The 21,049-nt window shown below is 41.1% G+C and overlaps 1 protein-coding gene across 7 annotated transcripts in view; it reads left to right on the forward strand.

Annotated features, from left to right (window-relative positions):
* ADGRG2 (adhesion G protein-coupled receptor G2) overlaps positions 1–21,049 on the forward strand; it is a 77,401-nt gene that overhangs the window by 44,647 nt on the left and 11,705 nt on the right. For all 7 annotated transcript variants that reach the window (XM_075913798.1, XM_075913796.1, XM_075913797.1 and 4 more), the window contains 13 exons: positions 1,835–1,874; positions 2,015–2,049; positions 3,386–3,483; positions 4,132–4,198; positions 4,641–5,113; positions 9,215–9,407; positions 9,734–9,890; positions 14,381–14,524; positions 14,790–14,912; positions 16,429–16,474; positions 16,594–16,697; positions 17,911–18,035; positions 20,312–20,580. In XM_075913798.1, coding sequence (XP_075769913.1) covers positions 1,835–1,874; positions 2,015–2,049; positions 3,386–3,483; positions 4,132–4,198; positions 4,641–5,113; positions 9,215–9,407; positions 9,734–9,890; positions 14,381–14,524; positions 14,790–14,912; positions 16,429–16,474; positions 16,594–16,697; positions 17,911–18,035; positions 20,312–20,580 — 1,874 coding nt within the window. The remainder of the gene's footprint in view (positions 1–1,834; positions 1,875–2,014; positions 2,050–3,385; positions 3,484–4,131; positions 4,199–4,640; positions 5,114–9,214; positions 9,408–9,733; positions 9,891–14,380; positions 14,525–14,789; positions 14,913–16,428; positions 16,475–16,593; positions 16,698–17,910; positions 18,036–20,311; positions 20,581–21,049) is intronic.

Consider the following 21,049-nt stretch of genomic DNA (forward strand, 5'->3'; position numbering starts at 1 on the left):
ATGCTCCAGTTCCACTATTTTGAAATAACTACTCCCCAGAGTAATCCAAACAAATTACTCCCCAGTGCTTCTTGAGGGTCTAAATCAAGCTAGTGCGTCCATGTTAACGAAGCTTGTCTTGGACTAATTTCAAGGCTTCCCCATAGTGGGGACTTACTAGTTTGATTTTTGTAAAATTGGGAGTTATTAAATTGAATTTAGTTATTTCGAAATGATTTCCTAGTGTAGACATGCCCTATAGTGGCTACTGCTTCAGAACTGGTTGGACACCATGGGCTTAGATTATTCTTAGTTTTAGTTTTATGTATTGATTTTTTAATATTTTACAAATAGTCGCATTTACAATCCTCATTTAGATTCTTATCCTGCAACTTCAGCTGAGCTCCATACAGTTGCAGGGGTTTATCTACATTAAGTCCTTTGCAGAATCAGGGCCATAGTAAGAAAATAAAAAAGTGTATTAAAGCTGAGTAAAATTCACGATGTGTACTGACAGCCTAATTAAAGGAAAAACATCTGATCACTTGTATGTGGTCAGCTGTGAATTCAAATGTGTCTGCTCATCAGAAAAACTGAGTTGACCCAGTTTTGATCTCATTTAACTTAGGAAATGAAAATTGAATATTGTTGAGGCTATGATAATCTATATGCATTTGTCACATTCACTTTGTTCTGTTTTGGACTCTGGTGCCACTTCTTTCATAATGTCCTAAGAGATGTATGTTTGTTTCTTTGCAAACATCCACAACTCTCAGTTGGGCAAAACAAAACTGCTAAGGTCATTTTCCTACCTCATTTTTTGGGTCATATTACATTATTTTTTATTCCCTCTACTGGCTCTTCCTGTTTCCTTGCATCAAATTTAAAGTTGGTGTGGTATGGGTCTGAACAAAGCTGAAGAGATAAGCTATACATTAGAATTTTTTTTAAATCTCTTTGAAGTCTGTGCTTATTTTATAATCGAAGGACAGACCTTGTTTACAAGAGTCTATATGCCCCTTCTGAATCCATGCCCAGACTTCATTTACAAGTTCTAATTGTGTTTCCCATACTTCCTTATAAGAACACAAGTCAGAAATTGTCTATGCTCCATATTAAATTACTTTAAACTAAGTGAACTGACAATAAAATAAGTTTATATGAGTGATAACAATTAAATTTTATTTCCTCCAACATTGTCACCCAAAATGCTAAACAGTTCTTTTGTTAACAAATGTTGTTTACTCTAATAATATAAATTTTCCCTTTTAAAGTAATTACTGTATTTTAGCGAATATACCCTGCACCCGAATATACCCTGCAGTTTTTCCAAATTGAGTAAAAAAAAATCTTGTATACCCCGCGCACAAGTATAACCCACAGGGTATACAAGACTTTTCTGTGCTGGGGGGTATATGCGTTAATTTACGGTGCAGGGGGGGAGGTTCCTGCGGGCACTCACTGCCCTGGTTCCTGCATAGCCACCAGCCTCCAGACGGGGGAGTGTTCATCCCCCTGGTTCCTGCGGCTGCGCAGGAACCAGGAGGATGAGCAGGAACTCACCAGGTGAGTTTAAAAAAATCTGTATACCCCGCACTCGAGTATACCCCACAGGGAGGGTGCAGGGTTTGTAAAAACACATATAACCCCTGGGTTATATGTGCGAAAATATGGTATATAATTTAATATGATTTCAAGTTAGCAGGTTAAGAAATCATTTCTAAGTAGACTTCAAATAACATTTGAAGAAATAGTATATATAATAGTTTCATTCATATCATTTTAACTTTTGTGAATATCTTCTTTATAAACATTTGTAGAATAAACCACTTATAGTTAACCTTTGATTTTAAAGAATTTCAGAATTCAACAAAACATTGCAAGATGCAAGTGAGGTAAGCACTTTTATTTGTGTGCTTATTGGTTATTATATCTATTTGGAAACATGTACTTCCTATTTATTTCTCGGTATCTGATGACCAAACTTGTTTTCTGTGGACAGAATAATTTAGTTTTATTTTATTTCTCCTTACAGTCTTCTGTTATGGAGTGTGCTGCAGAAAACCAAAGGTCTGCCATGTTACATTTTTAAATAATAATTTTACCCTTCTCAGATCCTGTACTATAACTGAGCCAAGCTAGGAAATCAAATGTGAGGATGATCTTGCTTCAGTTGAAATAAATGGAAACAGGACCAAGGGGCAGACAGAGTCCATGGGTTAACTCCTCATCCCATTTGCCCAAATGTGTCAGAAAAGGGAGGAAGATTGGCCAGAGTACATCTTTAGGGACCATTGCCAGTTAGTGTATGTTAAAACAGCTGCCAGGGTACTCTAATCTGCAACATGGTGGGTAATAGGGCAAAGGATCAAGGGAATGTAACTAATTCCTTGCCAACCTCACCTCTGCAGCCCCGCAGCATTGCTGCATGCAAAGTAAAATGCTCCCCCCTTTCTCAGCAGAGAAGAGGTTTGGACCAGGCCAGCGGTGAAGAAGAAGAACAAAGGCGATGGTGCTGGCGATGGAGCAGGACATTTGTCCCTCCTCCAATTCCCACTTTGCAAGGGGATAACTGATCATTTTTGGTCAGCCACACGTACCCCCAGCCTTGGGTTATAATGCCTCTTTCCTGGGTATGGGCACACTCGCTGCTGGCACATAAGCACTTTCCAGCCTCCCTCCCTGTAAGTCATTGCTCTTGAAGGGGACATATTTTTGACTTGTGGTGTGCTGGGGCCTAGCCAGAATGCCCCTCTTTGGGGTCTGGGCAGAAGTGATATACTAAGGATATTTTGACTTCTTCACATCTTCTGGGAAGCCCAGGTTGGGAGGAAGGGCATTCTAATTGTTTCCATTGCTGTTCAGCATGAGAAAGAGTAGTTGCTGGCTGGCATGCTCTGGGGATTGGAAAGGAAGTCTCCTTTATTTGCATGAGGGAGGCAACTGGCTGGATTCCACAGGTGATAGCAAGGTCAGGAAGTGGCAGACTGATTCCTTGTTTGTGATTATGGTGTAAAGCCAGGGCTCTTACACTGGCCCCTTATTTTACATGGTAAGATTTGGGATCCTCATCTTCTCAGTATTACATTATTTAAACAGAGGTTTCAGCCTATCACTTAAACTCATTCACTGTGTTGTATCTTCATTCACCTACTTTTCTGGCTTAACTGAGTGCAGTGCAGAATCTGGCATTTCTGTGGAGCCAGGAGAGGATAAACAAGCACAACCCGTTACTTTCATTCTATTTTTAATTGGAAAACTCTAGGTTGTTAACATAAAAATATTCCTCAAATCTGAAAATAGGTTGGGAAATGGTACGTTAATTCACATTTTGCTGGTATTTCAGTATACAGCATCTAAAGGTAAATCTGTTTCTTGTTTACAATTTATTTTCTTCTGATTGCAGTATATCAATCTGCAAGTTTCTAATAAATCTGACCAAGACTGCAAATATAAGCAAAATAATAGCATCCTTAAAAGACAGAACAGAAATAGTCCAAATTGGTAAGTTGTCTTTAATATTTAATATTGTTTTATTACAGACTCCCTCTTCAGTCTAAGGATAATAATTTTAAAGATGACCTGTAAATGTTTTAACAGGAAAGAAAATAAATGTATTTTAAAAATACAAGGGTTAATTAGAGTTGGCTGTAGGTACAGTACATATGAAGTGTGTCTCTACTGTGTTTTATATTTTGGATAGTCAGATATGGAAATGTATATAGTGTTTGTATTTATTGGGGAAATTTTGTGTTAGAAAAACTGCTGAATATGTTTGTATAATAAATTAATGAAGTACCAGCGGCCACGCTATTTGATATGGTACAAGTATTTTTGTGTTAGTGGATCATGCTATCTTTTGTTCAATTATAAGTCATGAAGTTGTGCATTCTATACTCCCTTTGTTTGCAATAGCCAAAAAGAGCCATTTCAGCTATCTATATCAGCTTGTACCTCACCCTGCAAAGATGTGAGGGTGTAGTAATATTTATTTTATTTTATTTTATTGATACAAACAATATCTCAAAATGCTTTATGGAATTAAAACTGTCAAATATATTATTTTCAACAATTTTGTATAATGGTTACGAAGAAAATTCCATGCTACTGGACAAATCAGGATAATACTTTTTTGTTTGTTTGTCACCATAGAACTGTGCTTCTGTTCAGCTCTATGGTTTTCATCCACAACTGCTAAAGAGTTACAAAAATTGCAATGGTAAGTATAAATAGCAAAGGCTTGCTTTCCTAACTAAGGAATATTCTGTTTTTAGCTTGGGATGCATTGGAAAACACCTCAGCCATACCATAATAATTGGGAAGGGACTCTCCATGAGTAAAACTCAATGACATGGGTTTTCACATACTACAAGGTCCAAAGTCTGGATACCATCCACAAAGTAGGCAGCCAAAGTGGTGTTACTATTATAGTACATGAATTACTGATGAGTGTTTGTATCCTCAAAATGTGACCAAAATCAATAGTATATGTTGCTAGAGTACTACAGTCATCTAATCTGATGCAGTATTTTAATTACAACAATGTGCCCTTCATGTAAAGGTTCCCTTTACTGAAGTCTTATTAAATTGTGTTCATTATTATATAAAGAATGCTAAGCTTACCACAACTTTCATACCGTTTTCTTTTATTTTTGCTATAGTGATGGAAAAGACCCAGTTATATATACGACCCCTAGCAAACTTGGACCTCCACCTTCTCTTGGTGCTTCATCCACTAAAATTTCTAATGACTTGTCTGGTCAAGCTTTTCACTCCCCAAAACATACCACTACTTTTCCTCCTCATGTTCCAGACACACCTAGTATTATACCCACAGTTCCCCCTGCTATGCCTTATATCTCTACAATTACCCAGGCTGCTTCTCCTCCACTTACCACTACAATTCCTCCTGCTACATCTTCTCCTGTCCATACCACTAGAATTTCCCCTGCTATGCCTTTCACCAAATCCACCACCATTTCTCTTCCTACATCTCCACCCAAACTTGCAGTTCCTTCTACTGTTTCTTCAACGGAAACTTCAAGCGTGGCTCCTGTTTCCTCCACTGAACCTACCATCACTACTCCTCCTGGTATTCATTCTAGCCAAGCTACCAGAGCCAACAACACAACAGGTAAATATGACAAGCTGATAAGCTGCCTCTTCTGTCTGAGGGAGTTTTTTCCCCCTCACAGAACTGAGATATTACCTGTTTATTACCTGTTTAAGAACGTTTGAAAACGTATTAAAGTAATATAGCATACCTAATAAAATACATTACACTCTCTGGGAACACATTCGACCATCATTGCTCATGCTGACTAGTGCCTTACTCTACAAGTAGACTCAATAAAAGTTAATGGCCTATGTGCTCTGTTTCTAGCACCACACATTGGATAGGCATAATGCAATAAACAAATAAGAGAATGACAGACCTAGGCAGAGACATCATCATGTAAGTTTGAATTTAAAATAAGTCTTCATGGACTTCATGCAGGAAGTGATGAGAGCTATTTCTTGCAGAACATCTGGCTTGCTCTGACAGTTTGAACTCTGATTGTGGCCTTGGTAGCTTAACTCATTGGTGCTGTTCACGATGCTTGGCCCCACTTTTTTTTGACAATTCTGGTGGATCAGCTAGAAGTTTCTGGACATTTGTCTTCTCCCATGAAACATTCAACACAATGATGTGGGCAGCATCTTGGAAACTTTGAAGGGCAGGGTGTAAATTCTCTGGTTCTCCACATATATAGTGCAACATTATAGTCATAGTCTTAATCAATGAAAGTGGCTTGACCAGCCTTGACTGATGTGTGGCACGGGAAGTCCTACTATCCAGCTGATAGCTCAGCAGAAGGCTGCCAGGGAGAGAACACATCCTACTGCATAGCTGAAGATGTACAGAAATCCACGAAGCAATGCACACCTTTCCACTGGTATCTGTCTGAAGATTGTGTATCTGGAACTGCAGCTCTCTTTGGTTCACACTAAAGTGCTATCTGTCAACCAGCTCAAAACCCACTTTGATGCAGATATAGGCCAGGTGAAGTGGGTGGTTAAATTCTTGGTGCAGCTGAGTCAGAGGGTAATGGACATCATCCATTGTCAGCCACCCTATAGTGAAACCTGATTGCTGTGGAAGTCTATTAAGGAGTGGCTGCATCCTACAAAGCCGAACATGAAGGAAGGTCTTTCCAAGGACCAATAGCAGTAAGATCAGCCTGTAGTTGCAGCACTTGATTCAAGATCCTTTTCCCCTGACACAGGGACACTATGATGCAGTCTTGCCATTCTGCTAGTACACTTCCTGATGCCCACTTTTAAAAACAGTTGGTGGAGGCCTATGCTCACTGGTTCCAAGGCACCTCTTGCCATGACCAGGATGTGGGCAGTCTTGCCTAGCGAATAGAACCAGGAGACTTGTCAAGTGGTCAGCACAGGAGTAATGCCTAGTGGTGGAGCAGGAGTTGTGCCCAGGAGTCAGAGGTCAGAGCCAGAATCCGAAACCAGGAGTCAAGCTAAAGGTCAGAAACAGCACCAGGAAATGGAGATATAGTCAGAGACTGAAACTAGAATCAGGGACTGGGGTCAAGCAAAGAGGCAGAGCCAAAGAACAGAGGCAGAAGCAGCAAATGAAAGTGGGCTTTATTGCAGCAATAGCCCTGATGCTGCAGAAGTGTACAAACAGCTTTCTGGGAATTTTCTCTGTGCTTAAATAGTGAGTCTAGAGCCATCCAAGGTCACAGAGAGATTTAGCCAATCAAATCTTCTGTGGAAGGCACTTTGTTGCTTAGTCTCCTGGGGTTTCTAGTCCATGGATTGCAGTTCTGCTATGATTGCTGGATGGAGTGAAAGTACTGGTCACCCAGAGCCCTGCATACTTACATGCTAATCTTCTTGATCATTATATCTGGAGGTGAAAGTGGGCCAGAACAGGTCTCTACAAACCATTCTTGCAGGGCTGCCAACAAGCTGGGAGCAAAAGGGGCAGCTGCCCTGGGGCATTGCTATATAAAAGGGTTCATGGCTCCCAGCTTCCTCTACTGCAGCAATGGGAGCCAAAGACCCGGTAGGAGCCCTCAGCCTTTAAATCATCACTGGAGCCCCTGGGCTCCCAACTGCCATCTCTGCAGCCTTTGGTTGCTACAGCAATGGCAGTCATGAAGGGCTGGCAGGGGGAGTTTGGTTCCCAGGCCTTCCCCTTCTGCCCTGGCTGTTTGAGGGGTCCAGAGCCACCCCTCTGTGTTGTCCAGGATCTCAGCTACCCAATATTGTGTACTGGTAAGTCCCAGTACGTACTGTCAACTCTGCTCTCAACTGCTTCGAATCAAATAGGTTTGGGCAGGGACTGCTCACTATTTCTTGCTCTGAGACTCTAAGGCACATACACAGGCTTCATCCTCTTATCGCAGCCCTTCTTGAGATGTGGGACTCCACAGTCCAGGTGCCCCACAATCTGTAATTGATGCCTTAGACTTCCCTCCCTAGTTCCCAAGTTGCTTTTATACACTTCCCTAGAATTCTACCTCAACTGTGGGAACTCTGGTTTCTAATTTAACCTCTTCAGGGACAATGTGGCAGGAAAGCAGGGAACACAAGCTTGGACAAGGAATTTCTTAATCATTGTCACTTTATTCTTAACAAGCACAAAAGAACTACAGAACTGAGATGTATCCTTCCCTTGACTGGTCTCACTGTTCCTATGAATCTGAAGTTTGTCAGCTATTCAAACCTAGGTGGAGTGCCTCCTGCTTCTTTCTCTCCAGCCAGTCCTTCTTATATGTAGGGCAGCCAAGATTATACCATAGCTATAAATACTTTACTGATTAATGCATATTTTCTAACAATACCTCTCAATTTAAGGGTATAAAATTAAAACTAGCAGGCTAATTAGTTTAAACAAAACATGGTCCACTTACATCGGTACTTTTCATCTACTTTATATATGTGAACAGTAACATTCCATAGTGATTAATTAGTGATGAATGTCCACTTTCTGGGCTAGGCTTGCTCTGTGAAGACAAGGTGTGTGAGGTAATATCTTTAATTGGATCAGCTTGGACAAAGACACTAGTTTTTGAGCTTACACAGAACAGTCTTTCTGACCTAAAGAAGAAATCTGTGTGAGCTTGGGAGCTTGTCTCTGTACCAGAGAAGCTGGTGCAACAAATGATATTACCTCATCCACCAACACAGTTTCAAAAACACTGCAAGCTGATTTTGTGGAGCACATTTTAGTGAAAAAGTCAACTCCTGTCCCTTTCACTGTGGAATTTTGGAAGAAAAAATTATTGTGCTATGCTATGGGATATTGTAACAAAGTTTATTTTTATTTTTAAATAAAAAACATTAAAATTTGTAATATTTTTAGAGCCTAAGATACTTACGTGTGTGGGCAAATGAGTAATGAGCTTGAATCCTGATTAATAACCTATTGTGAAACCTCCTGGTTGTGTAATTGTAACTATAAAGGGGTCACCACTTGCCTCTCACAAGCAACCCCTGGTCAAGTGTTTGTGCTTGCAGTCTCTGTTTTTGTGGAACAGGGTTGTCACCTACCTCTTGAGAGCGCCCTCTTGCGTGGATGGTTTCTTCATTGGGTCACATGTTACATGTCTGTAGGTGGAACAGAGCAAAGCCATTCCAGGATATACAGTCTTTAAATTGTCCCAGTCCTGGTATGGGGCCATATCCCGAGGACTTCCTCCCCAGCAGCATTGTCTTACTGGAGCCCTCCCTGGGCTCAGTTCTTGCTCATTCCTCACTGCCAGCCAGGAACCTTTCCATCTCCCCAATTCCCTGTCCATATTGAGCTGTCCATGGTCCTGCTGCTCTTCCAGCCAGCTAGAAATATGGTCAGCTCTCTTCTAACTCCAGGCAGTAACTGGAGCATTTTATATGGTTCTTCTGGCCTCTGACCAGTTGCTCCAACAGCCCCTCTGAATGGCTGGCTTCCCTGCAACCACTGTATGCTGCTTAGTGGACTTCCCTTCTGCTCTTTCTTCGGGGTCAGTGAGGCAGGGTCACGTGGCTTCTAGCAGACTTAGTTCACAGTAACCCACCAGCAAGTGGGTCTGTCTTTTAGTTCTGGAGGTCCATGAGTTCAGTTTTTGGGATATCAGCCTAGATGGTAGCCGTCACATAATGTCTTGTTTTTCCCCTTAGGTTTGTTTTGTTTGCTATATACAGCATGGATGATTTCCAACTAATGTACACTATTTTTCTTGTGTCATAGGAAACATTTTGAATAATTTGTCAAACATCACGCATGCCACCAGTAATTCCTCCGAAGTTGAGAGCATCATATCCAAATTAGAGAGTGCTCTGTTGGACCAGAGCATAGAGCCAAAAGTTGCAAGAGAGATGGTCAACACAATAAGCAATCTCTTAAATGTTCCATATTCAGTACTATCCCCGATGTCTAAAAGGTAAACATTTTTGTAAGTGGATGAACTGAATGCTGTGCTTGTCACCTTGGTAAAGTGATACATTATAGGCAAACTATCAGCCTACACTTCCTTTTTTCTTACCAAAACTGAAATTTTGTGTCAGAGGCATGATTCTGATTCCTCTAGTTTCACATTGATGTAGCAGCTTGGCCTTCAGTGGTGTTCCTTCTTATTTACACTGGCATAAGATTGACCAAAGCAAAATCCCGATTGTTATCTGAATATGCTTGGCATATTGTTTAACAGCCTATTTAAAAGTGAAGAGATAGGCCCATTTTAATACTAAGCATATTTTGTCTTAACAGAATAATAAAAATAGTAGATGCCATTGCCTTAAAACTGAACTTTTCAACGGAGTCCATTAATTTTACCTCCCCGGCCTTGGCTCTAGCAGTCACCAAAGTCAACAGCAGCAGCTTCAGCAAAATGTCATTCTCTGTCCAAGATTCATCAGATCTTCAGGTAAAACTGCTTATGATTTTAATAATTAAAAATGTAAATCCTGACTCTTTCTGGATAAAGAGCTTTTATTATAATAAAAAAAGAGAGATTTAATTAAGAGAATCTGAAATCCAGATCTGGTTATGGGGAGGAAGAACAAAGGGCAAATGCATATAATTTTGCTTGTTTAATTTTTATTTAATATTATATGACACGTGATGTTTTCTGTCGGTGTCTGCTATAATTACAGGATCTTTATTAATAATATTTTAATTATAAACACCCACTCCAGCAGCCTAAAATTGTGAATCCTTTCATCAACTATCACTAGAGCATTGAAGAATTTCAGATTTGCCAGATGGCCTGACCTGTCAGAAGTGGTATTAGAATTGCATTGGGTGTCTATAAAAGAGTTATTAGTTGATAATTTTCATATATATTTGCCACTTATTGCCCATGGGCCTTGCCAAGAGAAAGTGCTTGGAAAAGTTTAACACCACTTTCTCACTTAAAAGTTTTTTCACTCCTGATTTTGGGATAATTCTAAAGGGCATGACACAAGCCTTTAAGCTTTTGTCTGTGAGAGATGGAAAATCCTCAGCAAATATTAGAGCACTGTTTGTCTTCCCAGGCAAGTTGGTAACAGTTTGATTTGAGGAATAAGTGGTGCTTGTATCATTCTAGAATATTACAAATAATGTGAAATAATAGCAGTTTTGTTTTCCTAAGAATATGTGAAGAACAAGTATGTGGTGAGACCAGGAAGGAGGTAGTAATGGAAGCTTAACATTTGCTGCTCCTTGGGGAATTCTGCCCCACAGAGCCTGCACAGAATTCATATCTGCCGCATATTTCTTTGCTTCCCCACAGAAAATGATGTGGAAGCAAAGGAAGCCACAAGAATAGTTATATGCCCCTCCCCAGTAATGCAAATGCATCATTTCAGGTATCTGGAGCAGCTGGCAGAGAGGTAAATCACAAAGAGAAGGGTGGGACTGGGATGCTCCAGCCAATCATTCCTACCCTGTGCCAAGCTCAGCTTCTAGTTCTGGCTGAGCTGAGGAGGATGGGACTTTCTCTTCCCCTGCAAAGAGTAGCCAGTGCTGGGTCAGACCAAGAACTGCAAGAAGCTCTGCATCCCATTCCACTTTTTGCCCCCATTGCTCCTCAGCCACAGAGCAAGCAGCACTGTACAGGGAGATGCTTCCCTGTCTACCCAATCTCTGTGGAGCCAGATCCCCTCTGAACGCAGATTCCCCCTCACATACACTGGCACCCAGACCTCCCCTACTGAGCCCCCATAATCAACTTTCCAGACCAATGGGCCCCACCTCCTCCCTGCATCTGAACCATCCCAACAAGTCCCCCACCCCAGACCTCCAAACCATTGAGCTCCAACCAGCTAAACCCAGAAACCTACTGCAGCAAGCCCCGCTCCCCCAGGATTTGGACTCCCCCACTGAACTCCTCATCCTCACTCCCTGTTGAGCCCTAACAACATTCACCTGGACTCCCCTGCCAAGTCCCATTCCCCCTACACTAGAACCCCTTAATGAGCCGTTGTGCATCCAGATTCACCCTGCACCTGGACTGCCCACCAAGCCGGTTACACCCAGACTGCCCCACCCAGAATCTTCTCACTCCCCGCTAAGTTTTGCCACACTGCCAAGCTGAGTGTGCCTGCTTCACACCTGCATCGGGGCCCATGGTGGGGCATGAGTCTGAGATTCTGTCCCTCTTGCTTGCTATGTTTGTTTACCTGGCGTATAGGGGAATTGCCCTAGGTTGTTTGGGGATGGGCCTGGACCATGTGCTGTATCAGGGTCAGGTGTAGCTTTACTGCTGAATCTGTGTCTGTCTGGAGGAGTGAGTGTGTGTGGCAGGGTGATCTACCTCCTTGCAGCCAGTGGCCCCTGCTCCCCACTGCCATGCTGGAGCCTCCATATATATTTATTGACAAATAAAATATGCAGAATTTTAGAATATAGTATGAAGAATTTTTAATGTTTTGGTGCAGAATTTCCTCAGGACTGATTTCCTAAGTAAATTTCATGGTGCACTGGAAGATTTGGAAGACTGGCAGAGCTTTTCAACTAATTTGTGGCTAGGCCAGATTAGAGTGATGGAAATGCCTTTGTAAACTTAATTGGAGTCAGTGCTAATGAGGGATGTTAAAATTAGATTAATCGTCTAATCTAATAGTCGACAGAAGTTCTATCGATTATTCAATTAGTCGATAAGGTGCTTCTTGCCCGGCTGTTGCTACATTTCAAAGGTGGAAGTGCCACATGGCGTTCCGCTTTTGAAATGCCGCATGGAGTCTGGGGCCAGTGGGGGACTCTGCTGGCACCAGGTTCCATGTGGCACTTCTACTTTGAAATGTACAAGAGCCCCAGCAAAGGATCTTGTGCATTTCAAAGGTGGAATGCTGCCACTGCTCCCGTGCCCCCTCCCACGGAGCTGGAGCTGGGGGGAACTGGCTTTTAAGCTGGCTCTCCCCAGCACTCCTTCTTTCCCTCCCTTGCTGCTTCTTTCTGATAGAAACAGCAAGGGGAGTGGGAGTGACCAGTCAACTAGTGTGTCAACTATCCAATAAGCTTTTGCTTATCAGATAGTCAACTAGTTGATTAGTCGATTACATCCCTTGTGCTAACAGCCTGAGAGGTGAGAGACTGGATTCTGGAGCTTGAACTACCCTTGCACACTCTCTGACCTCCAGAGCAGGATTGATGCACATTGTTAGGGTGTTGTTGGGAAGCTTGCACGGAAGTTTCTAGGCTGAGACAGTTCTTTAGATATACAGAGACTTTTCTCTTGAGTTCTGAGGGTCTTTTGTACCTTTTGGGAGCTCTAACCTATTATTGGTTACCTCAGAAAGTTAAAGAGAATAAAACATACTTCATCTTAAAGGTATACCCTCAAAACCTTAGCTAAAAGTCAATATCTTGTCTGTACGACATTGCATCTTTAAAGTCTTGAGAAAACTGAATTACAGTTTATCTGGTTCATCTGCCAGAATTAATGACTCACCAGTACCGTAAACAAGTGAATTAAAATAAACAGTTTAAGAAGAATAATCATTTCAAACTTTTGCTTTGTAGTAAACATAATTAATGGTAAGGTGGGTCCACATGCACATCCTAGCTCTGAAGACACCAAAATTTTGAAAGTGTTCAAGTTATGATACTAGATTTAAACCTAAATATTACAAAATATCCTTGGTTATATAACAGGCCAAATCAAAATTCTGCATCTTTAATTTTAGGGCTTGATCTTATCTCCTAGCTATGGTATCAGATATCTGGCAGGAAATAATGTTAAATTTGGGATAAACAAATTCTGTTTAAGATGCACTATTACATTTCACTTTCAAACAATGGCTCTGTACAGCAGTTTGGAGTCATAGAAAAATGGTTTGGGGAATTTTTTTTACAACTAAAAACCATTTTGCCGTAAACTTTTAGTAACATTGAAATGTTTCACGAGGAGTAACAGTAGTTCGGACTAGGAAGCCTAGTCCGAACTACCTAGTCCGTGCCGCGTGTAGCCGTGCGACACGGAGTCCGCACTAGCGGACATTTAAATATGGCGGCGCCCGGAGTTATGCAAATGAAGCCCGGGAAATTCAAATCCCGGGCTTCATTTGCAACTCCGGTTGCCTACATTACCACCCTAGTTCGAACTAGGGTGGTAGTGTAGACATACCCAGAGTTACTAACAATGCTGATGCTCTGTCCTCATGAGCAGATGAGTGGAGCAAGGTTAGCACCATAGCTGAGTGCAAGAGCTACAGCCTTTTCAGGGCTGAGGTAAATTATTTCTCCTGGAGCCAAAGAAGAGCATGGGACGAAATGGCAGAGCTAATAGAGAGACAAGGGGGACAGCCACCACCATGTCAGCCTGTAGATGCTTGTGAGGTGCCTTTTCAAGCATATTATGCAGCTGACAACAGGAGGTATGCAATGTGAATTTTTACATGGGGCTGGAGAATGAGCTTGTTGCATATTCAGCCAGCAGCTCCTCACCCACAGGGCTGGACCTGCTCCCTGCGCTGCGCATTGCAATGTGACCCCATGGGGTGGTTTTAGTGCTGCAACCTCATGTACTATATCATAATGCCATTCACTCAAATTTGGCTTAGCCACCTTTCCATCATGATAGATGGCTGGCTGGGCCAAAGCCCTGCAACCACATACTCCCAGGCTCAGTGTCAAGAATGGGGAAGTGGGCCCAGCCCTGTGGGACATGAACCATCATTGCTGGGGATGTGTGGCCTGGCTTTCTTTCCAACCCATAGCCAATGGTCCATCAGCTCCTTCCCCTTAAGTTGCAAAAACTGACTCTGCCACTGAGAGGAAATATGATTGTGAGTCATGATTCCTTCCCAATGACACTTTTGGGATGCTATAGCTATGTATATGCTGTTCCTATATTCAGACTTGAGCCTAAAGCACAATCTAAACTTCCATTAGCAACACAAAATATTGTACCTTTTTATGTTTAATTTTCAGATTTCTCTAGGTGCCCAAGCACCTATAAATAGTGTTGGAGCTATTGCACTGCCTTCATCATTGTTGACAAACTTACCTTCTGAACATAAGCCTCTGGCATCTAGAATTACATTCAACTTTTTTGAAAAGACAACTCCATTTCAGGTAACTTTTCGGGACCCTGTACATGTATATTTAATTCTGTGTTAAAACTGATCAAAAATGGACAGTGAGAAGGGAAAACGAGCATAAATTTTCACACAAAAACATTCCTTTTTTCATCATATTTTCACATTTCAAACATTTTTGCCCAGCTCTAATCTGTGTAATAACTGAAATAGTGTGCATGTATGTATGTGTATCCCTTGTTGTATTTAATATTTTTCCTTTTTCTTTTTTGTTACTCTTTGTTACCTTTTTGTTATTTCAGGATCCTTCATTGAAGAATATCTCTTTAATCAGCAATGTCATTTCATCAAGTGTAGCTAACCTCACGCTTAGTGACTTGAAGGCAAATGTTACTGTCACTCTACAGAACACCATGCCTAATTTGGTATGTTTTACACTTTAGCAGTTTACAAAATGCTATTTTGTGGACTTGCTTAGAATTGTTTTATGCAAAATATGCAGACTACTTCATTTGCTCTGTGGTATTTTGGTGGTTTTCCATCTAAGTTCATTGGTTTCAGGGCTTCAAACATAGCCAATATTTGCCTAACGCTAATTAATAAATATTATTTATTCATAATTGATTGCCATTATTTTGTGATTTCTCTCTGTTACATCAAATTTCTATCCAACTAGTATTATTTTATGTTGTTTCCCTTTAGGTAATTTCTAATGGATGGGGTTTAGGCAGTTATGACCAAGAGGGAAGCACTAGAAAAATGGCTTTTAGAGGCAACTCAGCAAGGAGACCGTATACAGCATATACTGTATATATAGCCTTAACCTGTGGTATGGTCCTTAGAGCCACACAGATTTGGGCAATCTATACATTTTGGGGGCTAATACTCCATGCTTGTTCATGGATGTCTCCCAAGAAACAGTCTATGTTGAAACAGGACAAGATTCTAGTCCCTGTGTGGAATTTCCCCAAAACTAGGTCTTTGTAATCAGAATTTGTTGTTCATAATATTATATATCAATTACTACCCTTCTTCCAAAATAACCGGTAAACCTCGTTATATGAGGAATAAGGGTTATTTTGGAAGAAGGGCTTTCTCCCAAAATAAATGCGTCTACACAGCATTTGTTATTTCGAAATAGGGTATTTTTAAACAGCGGTGGTCTGCGATTATGCAAAGGAAGCATGGGAAGTTCAAATCTGTGCTTCATTTGCAATTTCGCTCAGCTGCATTTGCATCCCCCTCTCTAAAGAGGGTGCAAGTGTAGAAATATCCTTAGGCAATACACACTTGTCAAATGGTCCAAGCAGTTAAGATAATATAAGGGATGTGAGAAACTTGGAAAGATTAAAATAAAACCTTAAATTCAAAACCAAACAGCAGGTAGCTAGGAAATAATAATAATTCTGAAGAAGCTGAAGGCTCTAATAGATTTCATATAGCCCAGCTTCAGTTTGTTGTGTATATTAGGGATGTGAAAGTGTAAATGTGTAAATGGTAAACAGATGAGCCTTCATAGTTACACACAGGCCCCCACCCGCACGCTGCTGCCTCTGTCCCACGCTGCTGCCTCTCTTAAGCTGGCTCCCGGTGAGCCCTGGCTTCTGGGGAGCCGCTTGCCCACCCTGCGCTGCTGCCTCTGATACAGAGGCAGCAGCACAGGGAGAGAGGCGTGTGTAAACATATAACTACTGAAATTTTCAGCAGTTACACATTTACCTGAATAAACACATTTTAACATCCTTAGTGTATATCGGCATTTGTAGCTGTCTTCATCCATCCTCAGTCTGGTACATCTTGGTTAACATAGAAGTTACCTTTTCCTTTTTATTTTGTATTGCTATAGATAGACAGTACTTGCGTCTCTGTCCATTTTATACTCAGAGCTGTGTAGCTCATCAACATATTATTCAGTAAAATGTGTGTATTTTTTTCAAACAGGAAAATTTAACAGTTAGATGTGCATTTTGGGACTTTAATGAAAATGGTGAGTATTTTATATCACCCTTTATACATGCCATGCCCTCTCAGCTGTGTTAAATTTTGGTAACAGTTTTAAGAGATACTGTACATAGCATCGTAATAGAATCTTGTTATCTGTAATAGGTGGCAAAGGAGGCTGGTCATATGAAGGATGCACAGTTAAAGAAAGGAGAGCAAATGAAACCGTTTGTACATGCAACCACCTCACAAGCTTTGGAGTTTTGCTGGTAATTAGTTATAAATATTGTCCAAAATGAGTGCATTTGGGTCCTTGATTCAGGAAAGTTCTCTTGCACTTGCTTAATTTTAATCAAATGAGGTTGTTAAACTCATGAGTAGAACCCTGTGCAGATAGAAATTCTACCTGAAGTAGGAATAAGAGATCCTCCGGAATAGGGCTTTATTCCGGAGGATCGGGCCAGTCTAGACGCTTTTTTCCGGCTTTTCCCCAAGCCGGAAAAAAAGCGGCGGCCATGTTTATTTAAATCCCGCGGGGGATATTTAAATCCCCCACGGATTTCCCTATTCCCACTTTCAAAATTAGCATACCCCTTCCGAAGAAGGGGCCAGTGTAGACGTAGCCATAGACTTTGGGATCCACAGATTTGCAGGGCTCTACCTGCAAGAGCCACTGTGGCCAACAGAGAAAAGTGTGGTCCCATTGTGCCTGGGAACCAGCACTCTGTGCCAGCAGCAACTCCTGGCAGCACGGCCGCACTGCCCCAGTCCTGCCACAAGTGGGCTGCACAGCCCCAGACCAGAGACGCCGTAGGTGGGCGGTGCAACTGTATTGCCGGGAAGAGCTGCCAGCACAAGGCACTGGCTTCCAGGCACGATGCAGTAATGCTATTCTCTGTTGGCTGCAGTGGCTCTTGGGAGTAGAGCCCTCTGGATCCCTATGTCTATTTATGGATATCTGCAGCCACACATAGACATTTCTATCCACACAGGGCTCTACTCATGAATAGTCCCATTGAAGTCTAAGAGTGTGTCTGCATTGCAGTTACCACACCTGCAGCTGCCCTTCACCAGCTGATTTGGACAGTTTAGCTATGGAGTAGATGTTTGGGCTCAGGCTGCATCTTAGACTCTGGCTTCTCCCCCATCACAGCCCCAAAGGCTACACTACAATTAAATAGCCCCAAAAGCCTGAGCCAGCTAGCATGGGACTTACATGCCTTGCTAAATCAGGGACCTTAATTTTAAAGAGTGATTCTTCTTCAAGAGAGAAGCTGGGGATAAATCAATACTAAAATAATGCTCTTGAGGCAAGTTTGACCCCGTTTTTTAATTTTTAAAAATATGGATTTTATATGATCAAACATGAACAGAAATGTTTCTATGGTTATTTTCTAAGAATACAGTGGAGCGGGTTGTTGTTCATTTGTTTATTTCAAAGATGCATACCCCTTAAAGATAATTTCTCTTTTACTTTTTTAGGACTTGTCTCGAAATACTACTTTGCCACCTATCCAAGCACTGGTTCTGACATTTATCACCTATATAGGCTGTGGCCTTTCTGCAATTTTTCTTTCTATTACTCTTGTAACCTACATAGCCTTTGAGTAAGTACCTGCACAGATAAACTGACATTGTAATCCTGATCATGCTTGTCCCTAACCACTGCCATGAAGGACAATGGATCAGTTCTTTCTTCATTGAGTGATTGCACACATCCATTCCAATGTAGGTGTGTTTGTGCCCTAAGAAAAATTACTAGAATTTTTTCTCTAAAGCTACATCTATACTGCAAGCCTCTTGCAGAAGAGCAAATGCAAATAGAGCACTCATTTGCATATGCAGCACTCTCATTTGCATTTCATCTTCCTTTCCCTTTTGTGCAAGAGGTTTTTGCATCCGTGTAGATGGCACCTTTTTGCGTAAAACCCCCCTTTTGCACAAGAGCTGTTCTTCCTCTAAAAATGAGTACCAAATTTAGGTACCAAATTTGCAGGGACTTCCTGTACCAAGAAGGATCAGGAGGCTAGACTGAAGTTTTCCCTTATGGAAGTGGCGCTGAGACCTTTCTCCAAGCCAAACTGGTTGGACTCAACACCGAGTACCATGGCATCACTGTGGAGTGCTCCTCCTATGATGAGGGAGTCTCAGCACTGTTTGCCATTCCCGGTGATGAGGAAAAGGCACAATGGAAAAGCTAGCCAAGAAGGGATATTCCCCAACTTTTCAGAAGGCCACGCATGAAGTGTAGAACAGAGTGCAACCTAAATCAGGCCACTCCTCTGTCTTGGCATCACAGTCGGCACCATTGACTTATGTGAGCCCTTATGTGGGGACTTTTGTGTCCAGTACTGGACAAACTGTCAGCCCTGGAGGGACTGGCACCGCTGAAATGCTGTCTAAAGCAGAGGTGTTTGCTGCTGCCATTCTGTAAGTCCACCCAGCTCTTCATAGTGATTGTTGAAAGGAAAAAAGATCTCTCTATCTCAGCTCAGAGACAGTTGTCAGGGATTACAGCCATTTGTACATCTTTATGGTTGTCAGTGCATACATTCTCTAGTCATTACACCATTATTTAGCAGACTGGGGATAATGCCTGTTTCGGTCCATCAACTCCAATCTCACCCCTCTTGTGCAAATGCTTGGAATTCATGTACATTGGAATGGATATATGCAATCACTTGGAGAAGATAAAGCATTTACTAACCTTCCTGTAACTGTTGGTCTTCAAGATGTGTTGCACATGTCCATTCCACAACCCTCCATCCTACCCTTCTTTTTCGGAGTTGGTTGGAAAGAAGAAACTGAGGACATACCAGGTTGTCTGGATCCTTTATACTAGCACTACAAACACAAAGCACCAGAGGGCACCAGAACCACTCTGTCAGGTGCCACTGCGGGAAAAATTTCTCATGGCTGTGTTTGTGGTTTGCACACCCCTATATTGGAATGGACACTTGTGACACATCTCAAAGAACAATTATGGAAAAGTTAGTAGTCATTTTTTTCTAGTAGGTATTATTTCTACCTCCATACTAGTAAACAGAATGAGTGCACTTTACGGGGTGTATATCAAGATTTGAGTCTCCAGGGGGAGAGTATCTTATAAATAAAATAATTATCATGAAGTTTTGTATAGCTGGAAGCCAAGGACTGGGAACGGGTTACTACAAACTGTCCAAATAAAGCAGAACAAGGAATCTCTTAAGAATAAGATACATATGTGCCTAGTACACTTCTGAAATACCAACACGTTGTTAGACTGTGTTGCTCTTGTGCAATAAAATACAGCTACAGCACATTAGCTTTCCCTGTAAGTTGTAGGTTTCTCTATACATAAATAGAGGCTCAGTTATTTAGTCCTTTAGGCCAATTTACATCAAGGAGAACCCCTTGGCATGATTTAAGAGCATCCTTTTACTGTTCTACTCACTTATCATTAGATTTTTATTTGCCACAGTCAAGGTTTCCATATACACCTTAAAAGGGATTTCAGGCCTAGCGTAACCTCTTAATTGTAATGTGATGAGTGTTGGTATGGTGAAGTACTCCAGCAATAAAAAGCCTAATATACAAAGAAAAATAATAGACAGAAGTAATAAAATATTTAAACAATATTAAACTAAGACAACTGGAATTTAAGTAACAATGTTGTATTTATAAGAGTTTAGAACATAGTTGTAACAAATATAGTGATGTCTTAAATATGAACTTGTAGTTCATAAATATTTTACATAGCCATATGTAGAATGTGTTATCTTAGTGGCTCTTCTGCGTTAAGGACCAAAGAACACTGGATCAGTGGGGGATCTATAGTAATGTTCATAAAATGATGAAAGCTTATACTATTTCACAACTTTTCTTTTCTTTTGTTTTTTTTAAGGAAAATCCGGAGGGACTACCCTTCCAAAATCCTTATTCAGCTATGTGCTGCTTTACTTTTACTCAACATAGTTTTCCTCCTTGATTCATGGATTGCTCTGTATAACATACAAGGCCTGTGCATCACAGTTGCTGTATTTCTTCATTATTTCCTCATGGTTTCCTTCACTTGGATGGGCCTTGAAGCATTCCACATGTATCTTGCCCTCGTCAAAGTGTTTAATACCTATGTACGGAAATACATCCTGAAGTTTTGTATTGTTGGCTGGGGTATGTATATTTTTCTGGTTTTTGAATCTAAAATATAGTTTCTTTACCACAATTTCAGTGGATGGAAGGCCATTTGAAAGTAACAAAGCAAGTATCAAATACCTGTTTCCTGTTGGAAACCTTACGTGCATTGTCAATAAACAGGGTTCTATTTACTTCACTGTTCTATGACTTTAGCATGTTGCAGAATTCATCCCCTTGCTGCAGAGTTTTTCAGATTATAATTTATTTTGGGGCATACACTATGTATAATTTATTGTGGGTACTATTACAATTCAAATGAATAATAACTTGTTCCATTTGAAACTACAGTACTAATGGAGAGCCAATTACACATTTGACTATTTACATCTCCAACCCCCAAAGCAGATAGTATCTCTTCCATCAAGGAAATTAATGTTAGTGCTTCAGAATATTATCTACATATTCTACCTTTAGACTAATTTCAAAGGGATAGTTGTGTTAATCT

Source organism: Pelodiscus sinensis, chromosome 1, assembly GCF_049634645.1.
Source record: "Pelodiscus sinensis isolate JC-2024 chromosome 1, ASM4963464v1, whole genome shotgun sequence".
In the NCBI taxonomy this organism is placed as follows: domain Eukaryota; kingdom Metazoa; phylum Chordata; order Testudines; family Trionychidae; genus Pelodiscus; species Pelodiscus sinensis.